This window comes from Sturnus vulgaris, chromosome 3, assembly GCF_052056855.1.
Source record: "Sturnus vulgaris isolate bStuVul1 chromosome 3, bStuVul1.hap1, whole genome shotgun sequence".
In the NCBI taxonomy this organism is placed as follows: Eukaryota; Metazoa; Chordata; class Aves; order Passeriformes; family Sturnidae; genus Sturnus; species Sturnus vulgaris.
This window is the reverse complement of record NC_142245.1, coordinates 71506716-71527817: the sequence shown is the minus strand read 5'-3', so window position 1 is coordinate 71527817 and position 21102 is coordinate 71506716. Positions and strand designations below refer to the sequence as shown.

Below are 21102 nucleotides of genomic sequence, written 5' to 3'. Positions count from 1 at the left end.
AATTCTTCCTTTCCCATGAGAATCAAAGTTCTTCCTTCTGAATTGTTAATCAAAGAAAAATGCTCAGTGGGGACCACAGTCCCATGATGGAAAAGACCAGGAAATGGAGAAAGCAAGTGGTCTGCTCATATCACAGGCTTTCATGGTCATTAGCTAGAAATGACAGCATCCAGAAAATGACAAAAATGAAAAGGAATATGGTGGATAAAAATAATACAGTGTAAGGGCTAATCTCCTGCCAGTCAGATGAGATACAAGGAAAATGTGAATGTGGAGGTTTGGGTTTTTAGGAGTCATCTGCTTCCAGCACTGGAACTGGCAAAGCCAGGGCAGCTCCTTCAGCTGTCACTCTGCTGCAGGAGAGATGACATTCCAGAACAGGATTTATGTGAGCTCCGACAAAGACAGGTATTATGTATTCCGTGAGACACTTCTGTAAAAAATTAAGACTATTAGTACCAGTGAGAAGTTTGGATGAATTAATTTTAGGGCAAAATGAGGATTTGAAAGCACTATTACCACTAGGAATTTATCTGTCTGAACATTTACTAACAAAAAAGGTAGGTAGGAAAGGATAAAGACAAATATGTATTTCTTGCTTGTTCTGACTTTCTCAGCAAAGTCAATTTTAAGAAAGAATTAAGAGGAAACTAAGCCATAACTTCATCTACTCATTTTTATCAACTTCAGGCACATTAAAAAAGATACTGTCAGAATATTTCTGAGCAAAAATCTGTAACTCCATTGGTGTTGACTTGCAGTAATAACGAAAAAAAATCAGAAATTCAAACCAAAGCAGTAAGAAATGTTTGCAACAACAGTGATGTAGTTTGTTTCATTTACTCAGAAAAACCTGCCCCATTTGTTCTTCCATAAATTTTAAGTGCAATCAACTAAAATGTACTTTTGTGAGTAAGAACACTTGTCAATTTATGCCCTATCCTAAAGGCAAGCTTAAGACATTGAATTTTCCAGCTGTTCCACATTGTTTTAATCAGCAAAACGAAATCTGAATGAAAATAAACTTTAAATAAAACCTGCACATCATTTTCTGGGCTTCTTGGGGGTGTAGAATTCATCTTAGCCCCTTCCAGCATGAAACTAGACCTGGTGTGCCTTTGTAGAGCATTGAGCACACAATTCTGTTTCTCACTACATAAACATCAAACAGTAATTGAAAAAAGACAAATATCAGATTTTTAAAAATGTACCTAGAAATAAATTATATGCATTTTGAAGGTAATTTTAGAAGTCACAAACATTTCTTAGAACATGAAACACTGTTGGCTGTACTGCACCAGCATAACAAAGTGATTTCAAGTAAAGATTTTTTCTCATTTGCCAACACATTTGTTGTTGATTCTATCACCTGAATACACTTAACAGGCAATAAACTGATGTATGTATCACCTCCCTTTTGATGTGCTGTTTTACATTTTTTACAGAACTTCTAAGGAAACGTTTAAGTTATAGAAAATGCATAAGAAATGCAAAAATAAAGAATTATGATACATACTACACTGTTTCTTTTAGAAAGCTTAGAAATGGGCTATTCAATACTTATTGAAAGCTGATATATTTACACTGTAAGAAGTAGAGACACTTGATACCCACCTTAACTGGGTAAGCAGAAAGTAATGCTTATCCATAGGAAGTCAGTGTGCATGGCTACGCATGTGCCCAACACTTAAATATCTAGCAACCCTCTTATCACAGTTTCACTCTCAAAATTATAAGTTTCTTCCTTTAAACAGAAGAAGTCTGAAAGACAGAAAAAAATTTTTAAATGGCTGCAGCAAACTGGGGTGTTTTCCTTTATGTATTTGTCCAACTAGCTAAGGTTATCTCAGACTTTAGTAAGAGACTTTATAGGAAAATAATCCTGCTTGTACCTGAACAATCACCAGACAACATTCCTCTTGTATGAAAATAATACACCTTTAATATATTTACAAGACTGACCAACTGGATGAAGTGGCTGTACTTCAGATGCACTGCAAGAGCTTTTGTTAGTGAACTATGCCACTATTTATACATCTGTATTTTCTTGATATCAGTTATAAATCATACAATCAAACAAATCATGAAAGGGTTGTGAAGAGTTGGACAAAAGGAATGTACACAGCAATAAGAAGAGCAAAAACACAACAAAAATATTTTTACACCCAGTTTCAAAAATTATCGTTTTTGTGGTCAAAGTTATCAAACTGTTTTTTTCACTACTTTTTAGATAGTATGAACTGACTGATTTTTTGACCTAATATCAACATCTACAGTAAAAGCCAGTATGTCTCAAACTTCCATGCTAGCTAGTAACACCTATCCCTTGTAAAAAAGTTCAATATATATATTGAATTCTTCTGGGAGTTTTGACATCACTAAGTGGTGAAACGTATGACATTAAGATAAGAAAATAAAATTTCATTTCTTACCTTTTGGCCAGCCATTTGCAACCACAAATTAAACAGCCGTTAAGATCTTCTGTTATTTTATATATCCCATAAAAGTGCATGTAAAAAACATTTCACAGAGTTTCTAGGTAGCGTACAATGACAAGAGAGTCTTGGTTTCTGATACATTCAATTTGATAAATTTATGCACTAAAATGAACAGATGCAGACATTGTGGTATCAGTTCTTTATCTTTGGTAAAATGATTTCGATTTATTATAGCCATATTTGCTCTTATATCCATTTTTTGTATGGTCTGCTATTAGTTAAACCAACAGGAAACATTTAAATGGATATAAACAGTATCAATGTGTTATTTAGTACATTCATGACTTTTTTCATACATTCTCTGAGAATGTTTCTAGCATATGGGCAAAATGAGCAAACGCTACTAACTATGATTTACTCCCAGTTTAACACAATACATTTACTAATTCTTGCCATCAGGAAAAACCATTTTGTTTTCCTTTTAAAGGGATCAATATGAGTCTAAGAACAATAAATTCTAAAAATCTGAAGTAAAAATATCAAATATTTTGTACTTCCTTACAAATGCTAAAATAGAAAATTACACTGGAATTGACTTAAAATTTGCTATGACCCATCTAAGTAAACAACAGAAAAAGACCACAGAGAACATCAACAATTGCTCCAAGGTGTTCCAGTGATGCTCTGTAAGCAACCACTGTCTTTACTGTATTAAGAATTCGTATTTGACTCTCTCTCACCATTTCCATCAGTATTATTTTTTTTAAAAAAAGAAAGAGCAAACTAGTTTTAAAGCAGCACTCTCCAGTGACAAGTCATACAGCAAATTCATATTGGGTTCTTGGTGATCTTTGCTACACTTTTAACATATTAATGATGCAAACTTGACCATATGAACCTAAGTTATACATACACAGTTATGTCTCCAAATACCTACTAATTACATTAAAAGAATTTGGTGAAGTGAGGGAGTTCCATATCCCTACACTCAAAATATCCAGATGCTGCTGCATTCATGGAAAGAATAAGTTACATTACCACAGCTCATATGCTGGGTCCCTGAAACACTGGATTTCACCACAAAACCAATCTTTGCACATACTTATTATATATGCAGTTCAATGTCAACACTGGAAACCTTTGGAATCGTGATTTTGAAAGAAAGTAATATCTAAAATTTTTTAAAGTTCTTGTTTCAGGCCTTTTTGATGTTGCTGTTGCTTTTGCTGTTTTACAAACAGGGTGGCAAGCAGGTGATGGGAAGACATTCCATGGGTATAGGCTTGGGTCTGTTCTCCTAGCTTTATTCAAGACGAGAAATCCTCAGTCACTCCAGCAGTTACATTGGACAAAACAGTAACAGAACTCAGGGGCAGGATCAAGCTTGAGGTGTCAATACAAAAAAACCCACATTCACACAGTGTCTATGTTCATGTCTTAATTCTTCAACAGGAAATTCTTGATTTTAGAAAAAAAGTCAATGTAACAGTCAAAAATGCAAATGACACCATTCTGACCCGCTCTTTGACACAGTATTATAACTTTCAGTACCTCAATATCACGAAGAACAAAACAAGTGTGAAGCTGCAGTTACTGTAGAAGTCTAATATTCCAATGATTTCCAATGAAAATGGCACTTTCAAATTTAAATTAAGCTTAGTCTACACATTTTAAAATCCGAATTAATTAAAAATACTGTGTATAATGGTATAATGAAAAACTGCTCTTGAAGAGCACAACCATTGAAAAAAAGATCTTTATTATTAGAAAGTGATAGAAAAGGAAGATTCAGAAATGGGGAGTGGAGCAATAGTTTCAATACATGTATTTGCACCAGTGAACATTGTGCTCTTAGTGAGCCATTGACAGCTGTCACTGATGGTCTTTACCCATGTACAAATGTAGTCAGCCACTTCCCACTGCTGCGGTGCCAACAGAAATGCAACACACACACTGAAACGCAACAAATTTAGTGCCTGTCTGTCCATGTGCTGAGAACCCTCAGCTCCTGACAGGACCTTCAGTCTAAACTAAAGCATACTCTTGACAATAATTTAGTGGTCAAAGTCTTAGCAGTTTAAGGAGCCTGTCACTTTTTTTGCTTTCTTAGCTTTTTTCAGTATATCACACTTTTTTCTGTTAGGACGCCGGCACCTTTCATCGATGCTCGGTATACATTCATAATGCCACACTTCTTCCATTTTCTCCACAGGATAAACTGCCTCCACATAATGACGGATCAGTCTCAGTCTGATGGGATCAAGCTGTTTCTTATTACAAGCACCTGAATGGTTGTACTGCAGTCTCAGATTCTCTGGAGTAAAGAGTTCAGGAAAGAGTCTTACCAGAAGCCTGGCAGCAAAGTTGCCGACTGACAGGCTCTGCTGCACTATCTCTCTTATCTCCTTATCAGACAGCAAATACAGAGAAGGCACAGGGAAGTCTGGATTAGGAACAACAAGTTCATCGAGTGGTATCTTGCAAAAATCTTTGCTACTTCTTTCTGGTGGCAGTGGTGGCCCTTCAAATTCTTCCCGAAATCTCTCAGGGTTTATTGCATAGGTGAGAAACTCCCTCCTGTCGGGCCCTGGCACGTGGATTTTCCGTTGCTGTTGGTATGAGCGCCTTTGCTCTGTGTCTCTTCGTCGACACCTCTCGTCAAGCTTCCCAACAAACTCTAATGTCCACACTCTGTCATTCTTTGCTCTGGGGTACAGTATCTGCACATAATGACGAATTAATTTAATTCTAGTGGGGTCAAGCTGTTTCTTGCCTAAAGATCCGCTACAGTTGTATTGCTTCCGTAAGTTTTCATGAGTAAATAGTTCAGGGAATAAGAGAACAAGCAATCGAGATGCAAAGTTGCCTATGGAAAGACTGCTTTCATATATGCTTTTAATCTGTTCTTTGTTCAACAGGTAATCTGGGACAGGCACATCAAAATCAGGAGGGGGAAAGTCAAGTTTGTCAAAATCTATGGGTACAAGCCAAATTTTTTTTGACCGTCTGCCAGGCTTTTCATATTCAAAACTGTCTTCCACTTTTATGATTGATACATCATCTGGTAAACTAGAAGAATCGTAACAGTCATCTCTCATCTGATCACATTCACTTCCATCCATATATGTACTTTCAAGCTCGTCATTTATTCGCTGAACACACTGCTGCAACCAGGCTTCTTCTTCTTGCACATCTGGAAAGTAAATTTCAGTGTACCTACGGATTATTTGAAGCCGATGAGGATCCAGCAATTGTTTTCCAGAGTCTCCAAAGCAGCTGTACCTTTCAGCTAATTTTCTGTGGTCGAAGAGTTCTGGAAACAGTCTGTGTAACAAGAAAACTGAAAACTCTCCTGGTGAAGAAGCTTCATCTAAAAATTCATTGAGATCCTGAGCATCCAGCATGTAATCTGAGGCAATGACATTATTCCTGTCCAAGGACAAAGCTTCTTCCTGCTCTTTATCCTCCATAAAATGAGAGGATTCGACCTGCTCAGTCTCATAAAAACTGGATGATTGCACATTCTGTTGACTGTTTTCCATTTCCCTTTGAGCCCAAAATCTATTGAAAAAATCATTGACTTGAGGCAAACACTCCAACTGCCACACAGCTGTATTCTTCACAGAAGGATAACAAACTTCCACATAGTTACGAATAAGCTGCAGATGAAGAGATTCGAGTTTCCTTTTGTTGAGAAATCCACATGCACTGCAGCTCCTGCCGAACTCATCGTCACTGAAGAGCTCTGGGAAGAGCTGCACGAGCAAGCGGCAAGCCAGGTCTCCGCCGGATGTGCTTTGATCCATGACTTGTTTGAGTTCTGTAGAAGTCAGCTGGTACTCCGGGGGAGGCTTGAAGTCAGCAACAGACTCTGCTGGACTGACCTGCTTTTTAATTCTGCTAACCTCCAGAGACAGCAGGTCAACTTTACTGTGAAGCTGAGTCATATTGGTATTGAGGGTGTTGAGCGTGTAAAACATTTTCTGTATCAAAGAATATATATTTGATTCTGAATCTGCTGTGGCTGCTGCTACTGCAATGGCTGTGGCTGAGTCTCTTTTGCGTTGATCATTCAAAGTCCGAATTTGAGAGGGACTGCTGGGGTTGATTTTTTCAAACAACTCAAAAGAAGCAAACTGCTCTGCTCCTGGTGGATTCTTCTTCTCCGTGATTTTGTGTGAGATGCCATAGAGAGGTTTTTTATAAGATGGAGTGATTATGTCACTGAAGGATTCTTCTTCACAGAGCCACGTTACATTAGAATTCTTGTTCTTGTTTGGCTGCTCTGCATTTACCTGAGTGGGTGAGCCAGCATCTCTATTCCTCATATTTGAAAGGGAGCCCTTCAAATGAATAAATATTGTATTAGTAAGACTGCCTTGAAGATATTAGCTATAAATATGTGCTCCTTAAGCAGGCATTGTTACATAAATATGCAAAGTCAAATTTTCTCCAGGTGACTTGCTGTATTAAATAATAAAAAATAATAAATTCACTAGGAAAAATAAAAATACAGTAAAGTATTATTTAGGTTTATTTTCCTTTCTTTGGCTTATGGCTTTCTCCATGGAATAGAAGTGCAATAATAATTCTTAGTACTCTCTACCCACAAAGCTCTAATTAATCCCTCAAATTAAGTATCATTAGGCTTCACCTTGCATATGAGGATCTTAGGCTGTAGAGAATTTGGGTGGCAACAAGTCAGCAACAGAGCCAAGAATAGCATCTAGATTTTCTGACTCCTAGTCCTGTGACCTTGCCATAGCCTCCAACAACTGCATTTAACATTCCAGCACTCTCTTTAAGTTAGCTTTTGAAAATGTCACAAGGGCTATAAACCACAAAAAATATGCTTATTCTCTTTTTTCTGATGTAAAAGGTTTATACACAGGTTTTTTTTAAAAATCTTTATAATGATGCAGAACTACTAAACAAATCCTAGAAATGACTGAATTTTTAAAAGGTATTCAATTTAAATAATAAAAAAGTGGAAAGTACCTTGGTACTATATCTTTTTAAAAACAAAGCCTAAGAGAAGATTGTTTTACTCTGAAAGGCAAGGAAGTTTAGATTCATGGATTTCTACCCTTCTTAATTATTTAAACTATATAAATTTACGTAATTTATAAATTACATAAAACCAGTAATGAATTCTTAAGGACTTCATGTTCTCAACTATTTGTAATTATTCCTCATTGCTTGAAATTGGAACCAAGCATTTTCATCATCTCACAGCAGATATGCAAGGCATGAAACACAGACTTCAGGTCTGAGCTGAGAGCCACAAGAAATTTGAAATTCTAGTGAAGACCCCATTTTGTCCTACAGTGAGGAACTTGAATTAAGGTTTCTTTCCTAAGAGACAGAACTGTAGTTCATGGAATCAATGTGGTCCCTATGCGTACTCACACTTGGCATCTGCTTACTACAGTGACAAATTGAATCTAATTATTTTTTAATTTCTAATGCAATGTATACTCGAAGAAGACTCAGAAAGAACAAGCTGGTTTCCACTCCAAGTTTAGAAACCAGCATTCAATTAAACCCAAGCTGTTTCCAAGTTCTGCTCTCACTCACATCACATTACCCTACATACAAAACCTTGTGTTTGCACACCCAAAGCTGCGTGGAGAGATGCTCAAATGCAAACCTAATGCCAAGGTGATGTATTTCAGTGTGCAGAAGCCCTGGCTGTCATGGTGCCTAGGACACCTGACTTCCAGGTCCCATTTAGAAGACTGTCCCACTCCAGTCCCACTCCTAATAAAGCTAGAACAGCGACTGAGCTGAGCAGACTGAAAGCCACATTGCCCCCACCTAACTAAAGGCTCCTAAGCAGGGACTGAAATTGTCACACATAATCTGTACATGTCAGTGAAGAAACCGAGGTAGTTCCAGGTGGTAACAGAGCTCTGCCACATAAACGTCACCTGAAAGCAGGCCATTAAAATCTCCACTGACAATAAGCACAATACTACTCCCCAGTCAGGCACCCAAACTGAATTACAAAGCTTTTTACTATTTTAGACCTAAAGAACAAAACAAAGCATTTCTTACACAACCAGTGTGACCTAACACCTAAGCTGTTCTTTCATTAACAATCCTGTTAACTGAGAATATACCAAATATTCCCTCAGAAACAGCATGTGACTCTTTCAATTCCTTCTCTACTACTAAAATACCTTGCTACTAAATAGCTTGCCACGGGCCACCAGATATCTGTCAGTTCTCATTTGACCTCCTGCTGTTTGTTTTCCCTAATTAATTATATAATAAATTAGGCAATATGAGGGTACCTTCTATTAATGTGCACCTCACATACAAAGTCAGGCCAAATCAGTATTAGAGCGTGTAGTAAAGAACATGAATTAATTATTTTGACAGTAAGATCATCAAAGTTTGCAGTCTCAGTTTTGGACACGGTGTTCATGCTAAGAACTACAGCGGATGTTCACTACGATGGCAGCTGCACTTCTGCCTTCACTAATGCAGCTCCCAGTGGCCGGACCTGGCTGCAGGATGGATTTGCATCTCAGAATATTTGCATTTCAGAAATACACAGCCAGTGTTCTCCTAGCAGATAACAAAACATTTGGGACATAAAAATATTTAAGGATATTTTAGTTCAGATGCATTCTCGTTTTCTTTTCTTTTGCTTTTAGTTATCTTGTCTACAGTTTCTATCTGGGAACAGCACTATCCACATCATAAATACATGGAATTTGTAAATGCTCCGATTTAACTAATTAGTTTTAACATTGATCTTTAAACATCCATGAATTTCAGATAATACTGCACCCATTTAGGAGCATCAGTTCTAATGTACTATCAAAAAAGAAGCAAAGATATTGTTTTTTGATACTCAATGTGTATAAGATAGTACTGTTTTTATACTACAGTTGTACAACCAGTTTTTATGTTCTAAACATTTTATGAACATTTGCAAAGTACAGTACTTTGCAAAACATCGACCAATGCAAGAAATTGTGAAGCAGTCTCTCACATTCTCTCTTGGAATCCTAAGCCAAGTTTTAAAAGTTGTTTAGTTATTGTTCTGTTCAATGCTCGAGTCCATTTATGACCTTTGTTATGCTTAATAAACAAAGTCTAAATATCTGTAAAAATACAGTGCATAATATTCAAGCACAGGAGCAAAAAATAAACAAATACATTAACAAGAAACATAGATTCTTTCAGACACATGAGAATATGGATAAGTTCTGCACATAACTTCTTTAAACTTACAATTTTCTACAGATTGCTTTTTAAAAGAAAATCACAGAAAATTAATTCCTGATTATGGCATTCAAATTTTTTTGAAAAGTGAAGTCTTTGGATAAAAAGCAATTCAGTAATATAGTTATCAGCCCAAAAGAAGCACAGCTCTGTTTATACCATAGACAGATGCCTATGTGACGTGCAGTAAAAATATCCTACAAGCAAAACATTCTTTAAAATAATTAAGATTTTTCCACTGTTTAAATAGAAATAGTTAATAAAGTCATCAATTAAAACGAAATATTGGTACTAGAGAAGTAATTAACTTTAAAAATGCTGTTAAGATTGAGGACTATTTCTGGTTGCTTATTTAACCAAACATGCTGATTCACTGGGGTCAGCCAAGAATGAATTTTCATCATTATTACTGAATCAACTTCTGATATTATTAATCCTAAGTTATAATTAATTGCAAATTAATTTTTAAAATGTATTAATGGCAAACAGGAAAATGCAAAGCAAGCACAGTTCAGAGACCATTATAAAGTTCTTTTAAGAATCTGAATGTAAGGAAAACAATTGCAAAAAGAGAAAGGAAAAGAAAGAAACCGTGTAATAAGATTAAAACCTACCTACCACAGGCATTCAGGGGAAAGAAACAGCCCTGAGAAGTCAGAGAGATGATAGTCAAGAAAAAGAATCACAGAGAACTATGGCTATAAAGGAGACATGAAATGTGCAAATACAGCTTGGAATAACTGGCTAGGTAGCAGAAGAGCAGAAAAGGATACGTGCATTAGGATAGGTCACAAACTAAATATAACCCAGGGCCTGAAGTTATTCAAAAGAGGATGAATTTGAATCTAGGTTATTTTAATAAAGTGCTGAGTGTGAAAAACAGGAGGTCATTATACTGCTCTAGAGGGTAGCAGGAGAGATGTGACTATCCAACACCAGACACTAGTCTTTCTGGACTCTCAAATGGAATAACAAAAATATAAGGTGACTCCTGAAGAAGAGCTGAAAAATAGAGAATTTTAATCTCAGAAAGGAAGGACTGAGGGTGGACAACATCACACGAATTTTCCCACATGCAGAAGATTTTTCTAGGAACAGATGATCATTGCTTTCCCTACTGAAAAGAACAAGGCAAAAAAGAAACTTGCTCAATTTCAGCAGAGCTTAATTAAAATCCGCCATTGCCAGAGAGATGAAACACAAGATCAGGATAATGCAAAAGACTGGGCATCTCCTTCACTGGCTAGAGACATCTGGACTGTCCCAAGTGAGATGCCACACCAGATGCTGTAATACATTCCACTCTTGATATGGCAGAAATCTGCATCCCCGCATTTTTATCCTTCAAATAATACACTAATTTATACTGGTCTCATTGACATTAAATCTTTGTCACAGAAGAAAGAATTACAGTCCTGATTCTACCACTCAGGATCCAGATGAAGGACTGTGTGACATGAGAGGAACAGTAATCAGAGTCATGCCAAGTTACTCCAAATCACTGCCCCTTCCTATGTTATCTGCTGAACAACAAAAATATAATTCACATAAATGAATTAACCTATAGCTGTATTTCATAAATATGATCACTCCCATGTTATTTAGAGAATACCCAGCTGTGTGCAAACTGACTTATGATCAGCCACATTTGCAACAAACTCATTACCATTGCAAATTTAGTTAAAAGACTTGCATTCTACTTATAGCAGCAGTGAATTTAGCCTAGGAAATATGAACCAAAAAATCACAGTCACTATAGAGAAGTCACCTCTTGTGCAAAGCGTCTCTTCTTCACGCTGGGCAAGGCGTCCTGCTGGCCTCCTGAGCCATCACAGCCAAGGGAGGTCTGTTTCCGTTTGCTGGAATCCTGTAGGCAAGTCACTGCACCATCCAGTGAGTGTTTCTCAGCAGATCTGGAAGTTACTGAGCAATCTAGAGCTTCATCTTCATTTTCTGTTTCTACTTTCACATTTTTTTTAGGAATTTTTACTGAAAAAGAGAAGGTTTAGAAAGATAAAACACCCTCTCCAGAAAACCATTACATCCTTACTATAATGTTCTGTGGTTTGTTTCTTTTTATGAAAGTGTGTTTTGAAGAACTTCATTCTTTTTTATGACTTCTACAGTAAGTCTATATTGGGGCCACCTCAAAGTCAAATCATTCAGTTTTCCACTAAATGACAGTTTCTTCTCCAAAAGAATCTAAAGTATTAACAAATAATGTTACAGGAGGAAGGTTTTTTGGAGGGGAGGAAGGATGTAGAGCAGAAATAATAATGACTAATAAAGATAATGTGCTATTTTAGATAACTTTGTAAAAAACATTGGTGTAATTTGTCTTGGTCCAACTGCGTTATTTATTAGGTGAAAAATGCTTTAAATCAACAAGTATTTTTGCCTGATCAAAAATTATACAAAGTATAATATTTTACCTTCATCATCATCAGTGATTTCAGCTGAATTCATCTTCTATCTCACTAAAAACCAAAACAAAAATACAAAAATACAAAAATAAGTATCAGCATCTTCTGGAGTCAGGAAATACCTACATCTCCCCTTGTGATTACTTTTCATCTATAAGTATTGAGTTAACAGCCCACAGATAACTCCCTGCCTTTCCAGTTTGTATGTTAGCAATAACTAGTTATTTTCAGTAACCTTCATTGCCATCTATAGACTTGTCAACATGCAAACTACATTGTTGATAACATACAGCAGGTAGGGAACTATTTAAAACTCTGTGGCTTTTTGTGGTATAGAGAAAAGTCATTCTAACCTTCTCTGTAAAGTGTCTTGGCAGTATATAAATGGAAGTTAACTGTATTAAAGTCTTCACCCTGTACAAAATCACTATTACAGTCAAATGTCTTCATGTTGTCCTTGTGGTTGACACAAAGTCATCACAGAAAGAAAACTCATCATAAATAGTAACATACATGCTGGAGTAAGTTTTTTATTTTAAAATCTTTGATCTTTTGATATAAATTGCATCAATTCAAGCAGAATAATGCACATAGATCTACAGTAAGTCTTTTTTCTCTGTCAGCCTCTAAATAATGTGGGTTTTGTAGGGAAAAGCAAATATACGTACTATGCTAGCATGATTTTAGTGTTACTTCTCATGTGAAAAACTCAGCTGTATTTCTGTTTACTTGAAAACTAATTTTGCAAGTTTCTTGGGGGTAAACATCAATTTCTGGAGATCTACAAAGCAAACAACTTAATCAGATATCACTGACCCTTACAGGGCATGCAGCTGCAAACTGACACTCTCAGCTGGTGAGCGGGTGACTGGCAAACTGTCACGCTCTGCTCCTGCTCCTCTACACACAGCATTATGCTTACCTGGTCCCAGAATATTATTGCTTTATTAGTACAAGTCAATAAAACCAGTCAACCCAAAGTGTACATACAGCCCAGGAGTGGGAATTATAATTAAATTAATAACAGAGATGGGGAGAGAAAGACAGAGAATATGTTGTGGAGGGAAAACCAGTCTGTACTTCTTTTCTGAATAAAGCTGAATATATTTTTTTTATCTCAAAATACTGTTTAAAAACTCTGTAAACACTTGAATGCTGTGTAAATAAGCATTTCAATTTGTAGGCAATTTGATGGCTGTAATGGTAACTATGAGGTTCTACTCTGGATTACATTTTGTATGATTTACAATGGGTGGCACCTAAACAAAAGATGCACAGATTTATAAAATCAGCTTATACTGGGCCACCCTTGAAGCCAAGATAGTCTTTGATGTGCTGATCTTCCACATGTCCCCTATATACAGCCTTGTAAAGGGCATCTTCAAGGGGATAACATAAGATTGTCTTCATCATCATGTATAAAAATAAGTCTCTCTCAGTTGGACATAGAGCTACTACAAATCCCTCAGATACCTACTTCTTTTACCCACCATAATTCCCTATTTCTGGACTTGCATTTATGAATTGATCCACATATTAATTATGCCAGCTTAACAGTACTACAGTCACGCCACTAAAACTTTTGCAAACTCTCTAGAGACAAAAGTGTGTGAAACTAAGTGGCCTGCACCAACTTCTAAACCACCTGATAAGCCCTGATATGGGTTAATTCCAGGTCTTACTAACTCAACAGTATTTATAGATTTAGACAAAGCCACTACACCTCGTCATGAAAAATCCTACAGCAGTCTATTTCTCACAACACCATCAAAAAGCTCTCCTGGACCTTAAGAAAATCCCATAGTACTAATGGTTTGTATTTTGCCCTGATATCTCACATACATTGATAGTCACTGCCTGGATCTTCCTTGCATTTTTCCATGCTGCACTAAGCTTGGTTCTGAGGGCTGTGGTACAAGATCAACACGTGCCAGTGCTCAAGGAGTGTGACATATAGTCTTTTTGTGAGGGCTGAGGTGACAGCAAGCAAATCTATCAATATCGCTACAGAATATTCTAAAATGGAAATCAAAATGATTTTTCAGATAACGCTAGACTGCTTCATCAGAACAAAACAGCAAAAAATGTTAACCACGAAGCCAGAAGAGAAGACTAAAAGATGGCAGTGGATGGAATAACACAAAATATTTAGGAGAGAATATATGGAATCATATTTTCTTTCTAATTCCTGCTATTACTACTATTCAAATAGTAAGAATGTTGTAGAAGAATTCCTATCAGAGAAGAAAATCAAAATGAAAGAAGAAGATAAATGAGGATCTGAAGAGCCCTTCCCTAACACTGGGAAAAAGTGAAAATTAAAGCAAAGCAACAGTTAACTTTATGAAGGAAACAACACCAGGAAGGCCAAAGCTACCCTGAATTCAGGTCAAATAACACTCAGTCAAAACATTGTTTCACAACTTTGAAATACAGTGTTAACTTTTGGGGTTTTTTTCTCGAAAGTTGCCACAATACAATTAAAAGTGAATAGTCAAAATCAGTGTCAAAACCAGCGAGGCTTAGGAAGACCGTGTTCCATACCTGAGCTCTCTGGTGCCAAAAAAACCATGAGCTCCAACTTTTTTCATTTTGAGGAGCCCTAGAAATAATCTCTTTTCTTATCTAGTTTCCTGTCTTCTTTGTGAGATTTGTAAGAACCGTGGTATTATGAGAAAATGAAGCACATCTAACAAGTAACAGCTTCTCTTAAGAGACAGGATTCAATTGTCCCTTTGATTTCCTGCCTCGCAGCCCCACCTGCTCCCTCGGTCAAGCATGGGTGCTCACCTTAACCTTCCATCTTGATAAACTGTCTTGAAAAAACTCACTTCTTTTTTTTTCCGGGTTACTTTCCTTGCAATTCATAAAGGTAAAGGGCCCAGGTCAGGAGTATGCACAAGGTTTGGGCTGAAAAGGAGGAATTAAAATCTCTCCTCATACCAGCAAGCCACTGGCTTGGTTCAACTATTTAATGATACCTTATTTATTTCACCATCTCACTTTAAATTTGGGTCACAGTAACTAGCAAGCCAACAAAGAGGCACTAACAGGGCAACTGCATCATCACTTCCATAGGAAAATAGGATTTATGTAAAGGGGTAAAGGTGGTATCTGTTCCTGAGCGTGTCTATATGTATGCCTGTATATGTAAGATTAAGAACAATTTTGTTGATTGTTTCAAGTCCACTAATAAAAAGACATTTCATATTAATTAAAATACTATTTGCTGTGCATCAGTACTTATGAATAATAATTATTTCCTCTTTAAAAGAGGTAGCAGTGTCAAAGTCTGTTTTGAGGCAGCATTCTTGCCCAGATTGTGATAATAAGCAAAGCTGAAGTAAAAAAAAGGTCTAAAAGATCTTGGGGCAAAATACTACAAAAAGGAATTGAGTAAGAAATACATACAGTAAAGCAAACATCCAACAGTTGTTTCTTGTTATGTTGAGTACATAAAACATATTTCAATCTTATATGTATTTTTTTCAAAACGTAAGATAAATATACTTATCATCCTCAGCCTAATAATTACTCAATGCTATCTAGAGGAGTGCTGTTAGCAAGTTCTAGGAAAGAGTGAACACTCTGTGCTGAAGTTGGGGGCCCACGCCTGCCAGTGAACTGGCACAGCAACCAGCCTTGGCAGCTTTATCTTGCTGGGATACAGACAGATGTTGCACTACATCCTGTTTTCTGGTGAATCCTCCGGAAGAAAGATTCCAAAACAAACTAAACACCTACTGCAGCAGCTACGTCAACAGCCATATCCAATGGAGTAGGGAAAAAAGGGGGGTCCTGGCACACCTTGTCTGTCACTATTGGACAAATTCCCTTCCCACAGATCCTTCTCATCAGACTAGGCAATGAACAAGGCAGTTCCATGAACAGACTTAACACTCCCTACTTTGATTACTTTTGCTTTGACATCTGCCTCTATTCCAAAAATGTACCAGATTGTGACACTCAAATGCACTGTTGTATCATTTTGGTAATGACATTCCACATTGAAATGGTATTACCCATGGTTAACAGAGAAGCTCAATGCACAGGGCAGTGCTGGGAGTTCCAAAGTATGGAAGAACACCTTAAAAACAAGGTTTTGAAACGTTTCTCTGTGCATTTCCTGTTAACAACCACCCCGATGCTGCTTTTGTAGAACAAAACATGAAATCCATTTACCAAGAATGCACCTACCCAAAATATGCACTGAAGCCTTATGGATTTAAAGCACTGGGGTACAACAGATTTTTTGAGTGAGGGAGGAAATTGCAACTCATACTCGGAATGTATTTCAGTCTCATATCATCTAGTATAATGCATATTGCTACTTAAAAGTATCATAAAGGTGTACCTAGTCATTGATACACAAAACAAAACTGAATCCTAACTGATTCGTAAGTTACATCCTTCCATAACGTGCGTTCTCCTCCTGTTTACCACTTAACAATCACTCATGTATTTGCCTTGGAGGATGCTTTCCCGACCCCTCTAATCATTCTGACCATTATAAAAGCACAACGCAGGGAGAAAAGATCCTGCTCATAATGTAAGATGAAGGCAGTTCTCTGCCTTTGCAATCATTCTTAAAGAAAGCCTGACTGATTACTTTCACATCCTGGCTTAAAAATGGAATGAAAAAATTCCACCAGAAAAAAATACTGCTGTTCTGCTGTTTGTAACTAAAGAAGTAACTCTTTATTCTCTGAACTCCCATATCTAACAAAATAAGTTCTGACAAATGAAAAAATAGTGTGAAAACCACATAGGAAAGTATAAAACTGTACACATGCTGCATGTGGAAAGCAATTCAGATTTCATCACACTTGTTAATGGTAATCATAAATGAAAATTAATAATTACCTCAAACAAGATACTAAATAATAAGAACAATAACGATGATTATCAATTTTATAGAAACTTGCTGTTTAGGATTTAACTCCCATATAACATTGTGCTGTTCAGTTCACTAATGCATGGTAAACGTGTAGAAGTTGCTTCTTGGATGCACATTGTCCCACTAAGTATTTTAGCTTCTTTGTGTAGGTTGGCAGGAATGTCCCTAAGTCTTCATTATTGACTACAAGAATGTTATTAAAAACACAGGGATTGAGACATTGTGTATTAAGTTTATTCCCTTTTAACCCTCATGGTGGTACATTGCTTCATATATAAAACTCAGGTCATAATGAAAAGTGTTCTTGAGTGCTGTTTCTGAAGAGGTCAACTGTTCTTTTACATTTTGGGCAAATGTTAAGACATACCTGTTAGCTAGTAACGTTAAATATGAGTTTGATAACGTGTGGCATAAACTGCTGGGTTTCCTTAGTTTTCAGCATGTGGTAAAACATACAACACCCCTCTTACAGCATAGGTATTCTAATAAAGTTATATAAATGAGAGGAACACAAAAAAACCAGCTGATCTTTTAAGGAGATGACACTAGCTAAATTTTACAAGATGCATACATTGAACTGCTGTTTAACAGCACCTCCTCTTACACAAACCATCCTGTAACAGGACTTTATCACAAAATTGCAATGGTATTACCCTACGCACTTAGAGTATGATTTATCCAGAGCCAACCAAAACTACTGTACATATATTCATTCTCAGCAAGTGACAATGATTAATCAATCTCAGTGAACACTCAAGTGACTGAGATCTTGCTCCCTGTCTCTGAGTCTCTGCCTGTATTTCAGAACATGCACTGAGTGAACCACAGAAAGCCACCAATGCTTCCCAAGGGAAGTCCAGAGCCTTGAAAGCTGGTGTGGGCAGGTGGAAGCAGTCCCATTCCACGCAGCAGGTAAGCAGAGGGCTGCTCTAATTGCCTGGCAACGGTGTGGAATTCTGTCCCTCCTGACGTTTTAGAAGACTGATTCCTACAGAATAGCTGGAAATAATGAGAGGAAACAACAATTCTCAACACCCAGCCCTACAGTCCCAGAGTCAAAAAGGACTGGAGGCGTGTGCCCTCTGCTCAGGCTGCCCAGGAGCTGCCTCCTGTTCCGGGTCCATGCTGCTTTCCAGGCTGTCTCTTGGAAAGCTCTCCTGCTGGGCTGAGAAGCAAACCTAGAGAACTGCGAGTTCTGCGTTCTGCTTTGGGAGCCAAGTAATCTGCATCTTTTATTTCCTAGCCAAAGCACTGGGTTCAATAATTTCAATATTGTAATTATCCTCAGGGTAGATTCGATTCCTCCAATTTGTAAAAAACAATGCAACTCAAATTCAATTCAACTAAATTAGACATAAATACCACTCCAAGACTGAGCCAGAAAATATATTTCTTAGAGGCAATGCTTGCCTTTCGTTCAGATCTATGGGCCAGTGATTCGACTTGAAATTTTACATAATTTTGACAAGGCCTTATAAATTTTGAAGAATCAGAGGGTTGAAGAAGTCCAATACCTGAAGCCACCTTAATAAAAAAAGCCTACCAAACAAAAAACAGGTAACTGATTTGAAAGTGACCACCCATCTTAAAGAAACTGAGGTCTGAATGTTGCCTCATTTAACTGAGCAAAGAGCAAAATGGAAGTAGTACTGTATCAAATACTAAAAGCAAATGCTTACTATTCTATCCATTTTGAGGTAGTAGAGTGCTGCAGCATCATTTCTCAATAAAATTTGTTCTTGATACCCAGTACTGACACTAGTAATATCAAGTACTGCAGAAAACAGTATTCCAACATTACAAGCATTCTGACTACAAACACATGAATAGTAAGTTCTAAAACCACAAAGATTTTTAGGAACCAGCAGATGTTGTTGGAAGCACTACTCTTATGGACAATAAAAATCCCTGTAATTAACATAGTTTGAAAACCTCTTTTGCTGTGGAGCAGGACATGGAGCCTCAACTCTCCACTGAAGCCAGCCTGCAATAGGGATATTTTTCCAATAGGACTTAGAGGGCATGTTCTTAATTTGAGTCTTTCGTATTTTGTTTTAATTCAGTTCAATATGCAGATTAAATTAACTTTTAAAAACTCCAAAATCAGTCTTCTCATTTTTCTCACAATTTGCCTAAAATTGAAGTTTTCTCAATCAGTCCTCTGTACTTTTACCAAATAGCAATTTAATCTTGCAGAGGTCAGCAAAACACTAACCTGATTTATTTCCAGCAATAATGCATGAATTTGTCTTTTCTTCAATCACGTGTTTTCCACTGGTCTATTAAAAATATTCTGCTTTCCTCTCTCCCTTCTCACTCTGCTTTTATTTTAAAATATTGTTCCATCTGAAATTTGTGCAGTCGGCTTAAATTCCCCTCCAAACTGCATTCAACTTTCGTTTCTTTTTATCCACTGAACTTACCTAAACTATGAAAATACTTAGTAAAGATAAAAATTCAGTTGGTCGAATGCTGAGTTTGATTTAGCAGGAGAGAAGAAGAAAATGTACCAGCATATACGGGTAATTATTTTTTTTGTGAGATGCAAATCATTCAAGTTGGAAACAGGGAAAACGTTCCTCTTTCCCTGCTTAGATGTCTCTGCCCCATGGGTCAGGCATACACTGTGTGGCAGCGACAAACCCTACTCACACTTCAACCCAAAAAAACTCCGGGACTGCGTCAACGCTATGTGGGAGCCGTCACATGGCTGCTGGCCTGCCGCCGGCTCGCATTCTGCTGGTTCAGAGTTTGTTCCCTTCTATTTACAAAGGGCTGTGTGGACACACCGCAGGGAAAACTAGGGTAGAGGCAGCGGGCGACCAGGGCAGGGGTGCGGGCGGTGATCGGGGCAGGGAGCGGTGATCTGGGCGGAGGCAGCGGGCGATCGGGGCAGGGGGAGCCGCGGGTGACCTGGGGGGAGACGATCGGGGCAGGGGCGTCCCGTTCCCCCGCACCGCCCTTCACCGGGCCCCTCAGAGCGCGACCCAGTAAGGAGCGGCACCAATTCCAACCCAACCACCCGCCCGCCGCTCCTCCCGCCGAGTGCGATAGGACAGGCGGGACCCTGACCCCGGCCCTGGCTCCCGGGGGACGCGAGGCCCCGCGAAGCCTCGGGGCGGTGCCCGGGCGGGCCCGCGGCGGGGACGGCGGGTGCCCGGCAACGCGCGCCCGGCCGGGGCTCCCCCCGCGCCCACCGAGGGGCGGCGGAGCGGCCGCCACGTGGGAGCGGCGCGCGCGGCGGCGGCGGCGGCGGCGCGAGGCCCCGCCCGGGGGCGGGCGCTGCGGCGGGGGACGCCCCGCGCGCCCCGCACGCGGCGCGGCCGCGGCCGCTTCCGCGGTCAGACCCACGAGCCCGAGGCGGAGGCGGCGGTTGGTGCTTCCGGTCCGAACCCTGCCCGGGCGGATCTATGTAGCCGGCGCGCGGGGGAGGGGGGGAAAGGGGTTAAGGTGAGGCTGGAGGTGACGGCGGCGTGACCGTTCCGCTGTCCCCCCTCTCCCTGTGGTCCCCCTCCCCCAGCGCCATGGATGGAGGCACCCGGGCCCTGCGCGCGCGACCCGCGCCGCCGCAGCACCGTTCGGAGCGGCGAACAAAGAGACCCCCGCCCGCGCGGCCCCGGCGGCGCGGCCCCGGCCCGCGGGCGGCCGGGGGAGGGGCCGGCCCCGCGCCTCCCCCGCTCGGCCCCCCCCCCAACCGTTCCTCCCCCACCCGCCGGGGCGGCGCTCCCCGCTCGCCGTGGGGTGCGTGGAACGGCGCCCGTCCCCGCCAGCGGCGGCAGCGAGACTTACCTCTGTTCCGCGCGGGGCCACGGGAGCCCCGGGGCGGCGGGGGCGGCTGGAGCGGCCGCCGCTGGAGCCCGCGCTTCCCCCCCGCTCTTTGTGTGCGAGGGTCCGCGCGCTGCGCTCTCGCGTGACGTGACGGGACCGTGTGTCATTTCCGCACAAGGACACCGAGCCCCGACCCGCCGCGGCCAGCGCCACCCGCCGCCCCGGGGCAGGGGCAGGGGAGGGAGGGAGCGGGGGTGGGGGGGAGAGCGGCCCGCTCCTCCCCCGTCCCCTGGCTCCCCACCCCCCGCCCTCCCCGGCGGCTGCCACTGGGAACGCGCGC

The 21102-nt window shown here is 39.8% G+C and overlaps 1 protein-coding gene across 3 annotated transcripts; it reads right to left on the bottom strand.

Annotated features, from left to right (window-relative positions):
• Window positions 1-2630: 2630 nt before the first annotated feature.
• On the bottom strand, window positions 2631-20861 carry BEND3 (BEN domain containing 3). Of its 3 annotated transcripts, XM_014887900.2 has the most exons (4): window positions 20784-20861; window positions 12107-12151; window positions 11443-11663; window positions 2631-6781 (listed from the first exon to the last, which is right to left on the bottom strand). In XM_014887900.2, the coding sequence occupies exons 2-4, from the start codon at window positions 12138-12140 to the stop codon at window positions 4508-4510; spliced, it is 2529 nt and encodes an 842-aa protein (XP_014743386.2). In that variant the 5' UTR covers window positions 12141-12151; window positions 20784-20861; the 3' UTR covers window positions 2631-4507. The 3 variants fall into 3 exon arrangements, with proteins under 3 accessions (XP_014743386.2, XP_014743385.2, XP_088018068.1); XM_014887899.2 differs by lacking the exon at window positions 20784-20861 and having other exon boundaries at window positions 12107-15061; XM_088161942.1 differs by lacking the exons at window positions 11443-11663; window positions 12107-12151; window positions 20784-20861 and adding an exon at window positions 10289-11388.
• Window positions 20862-21102: the final 241 nt, after the last annotated feature.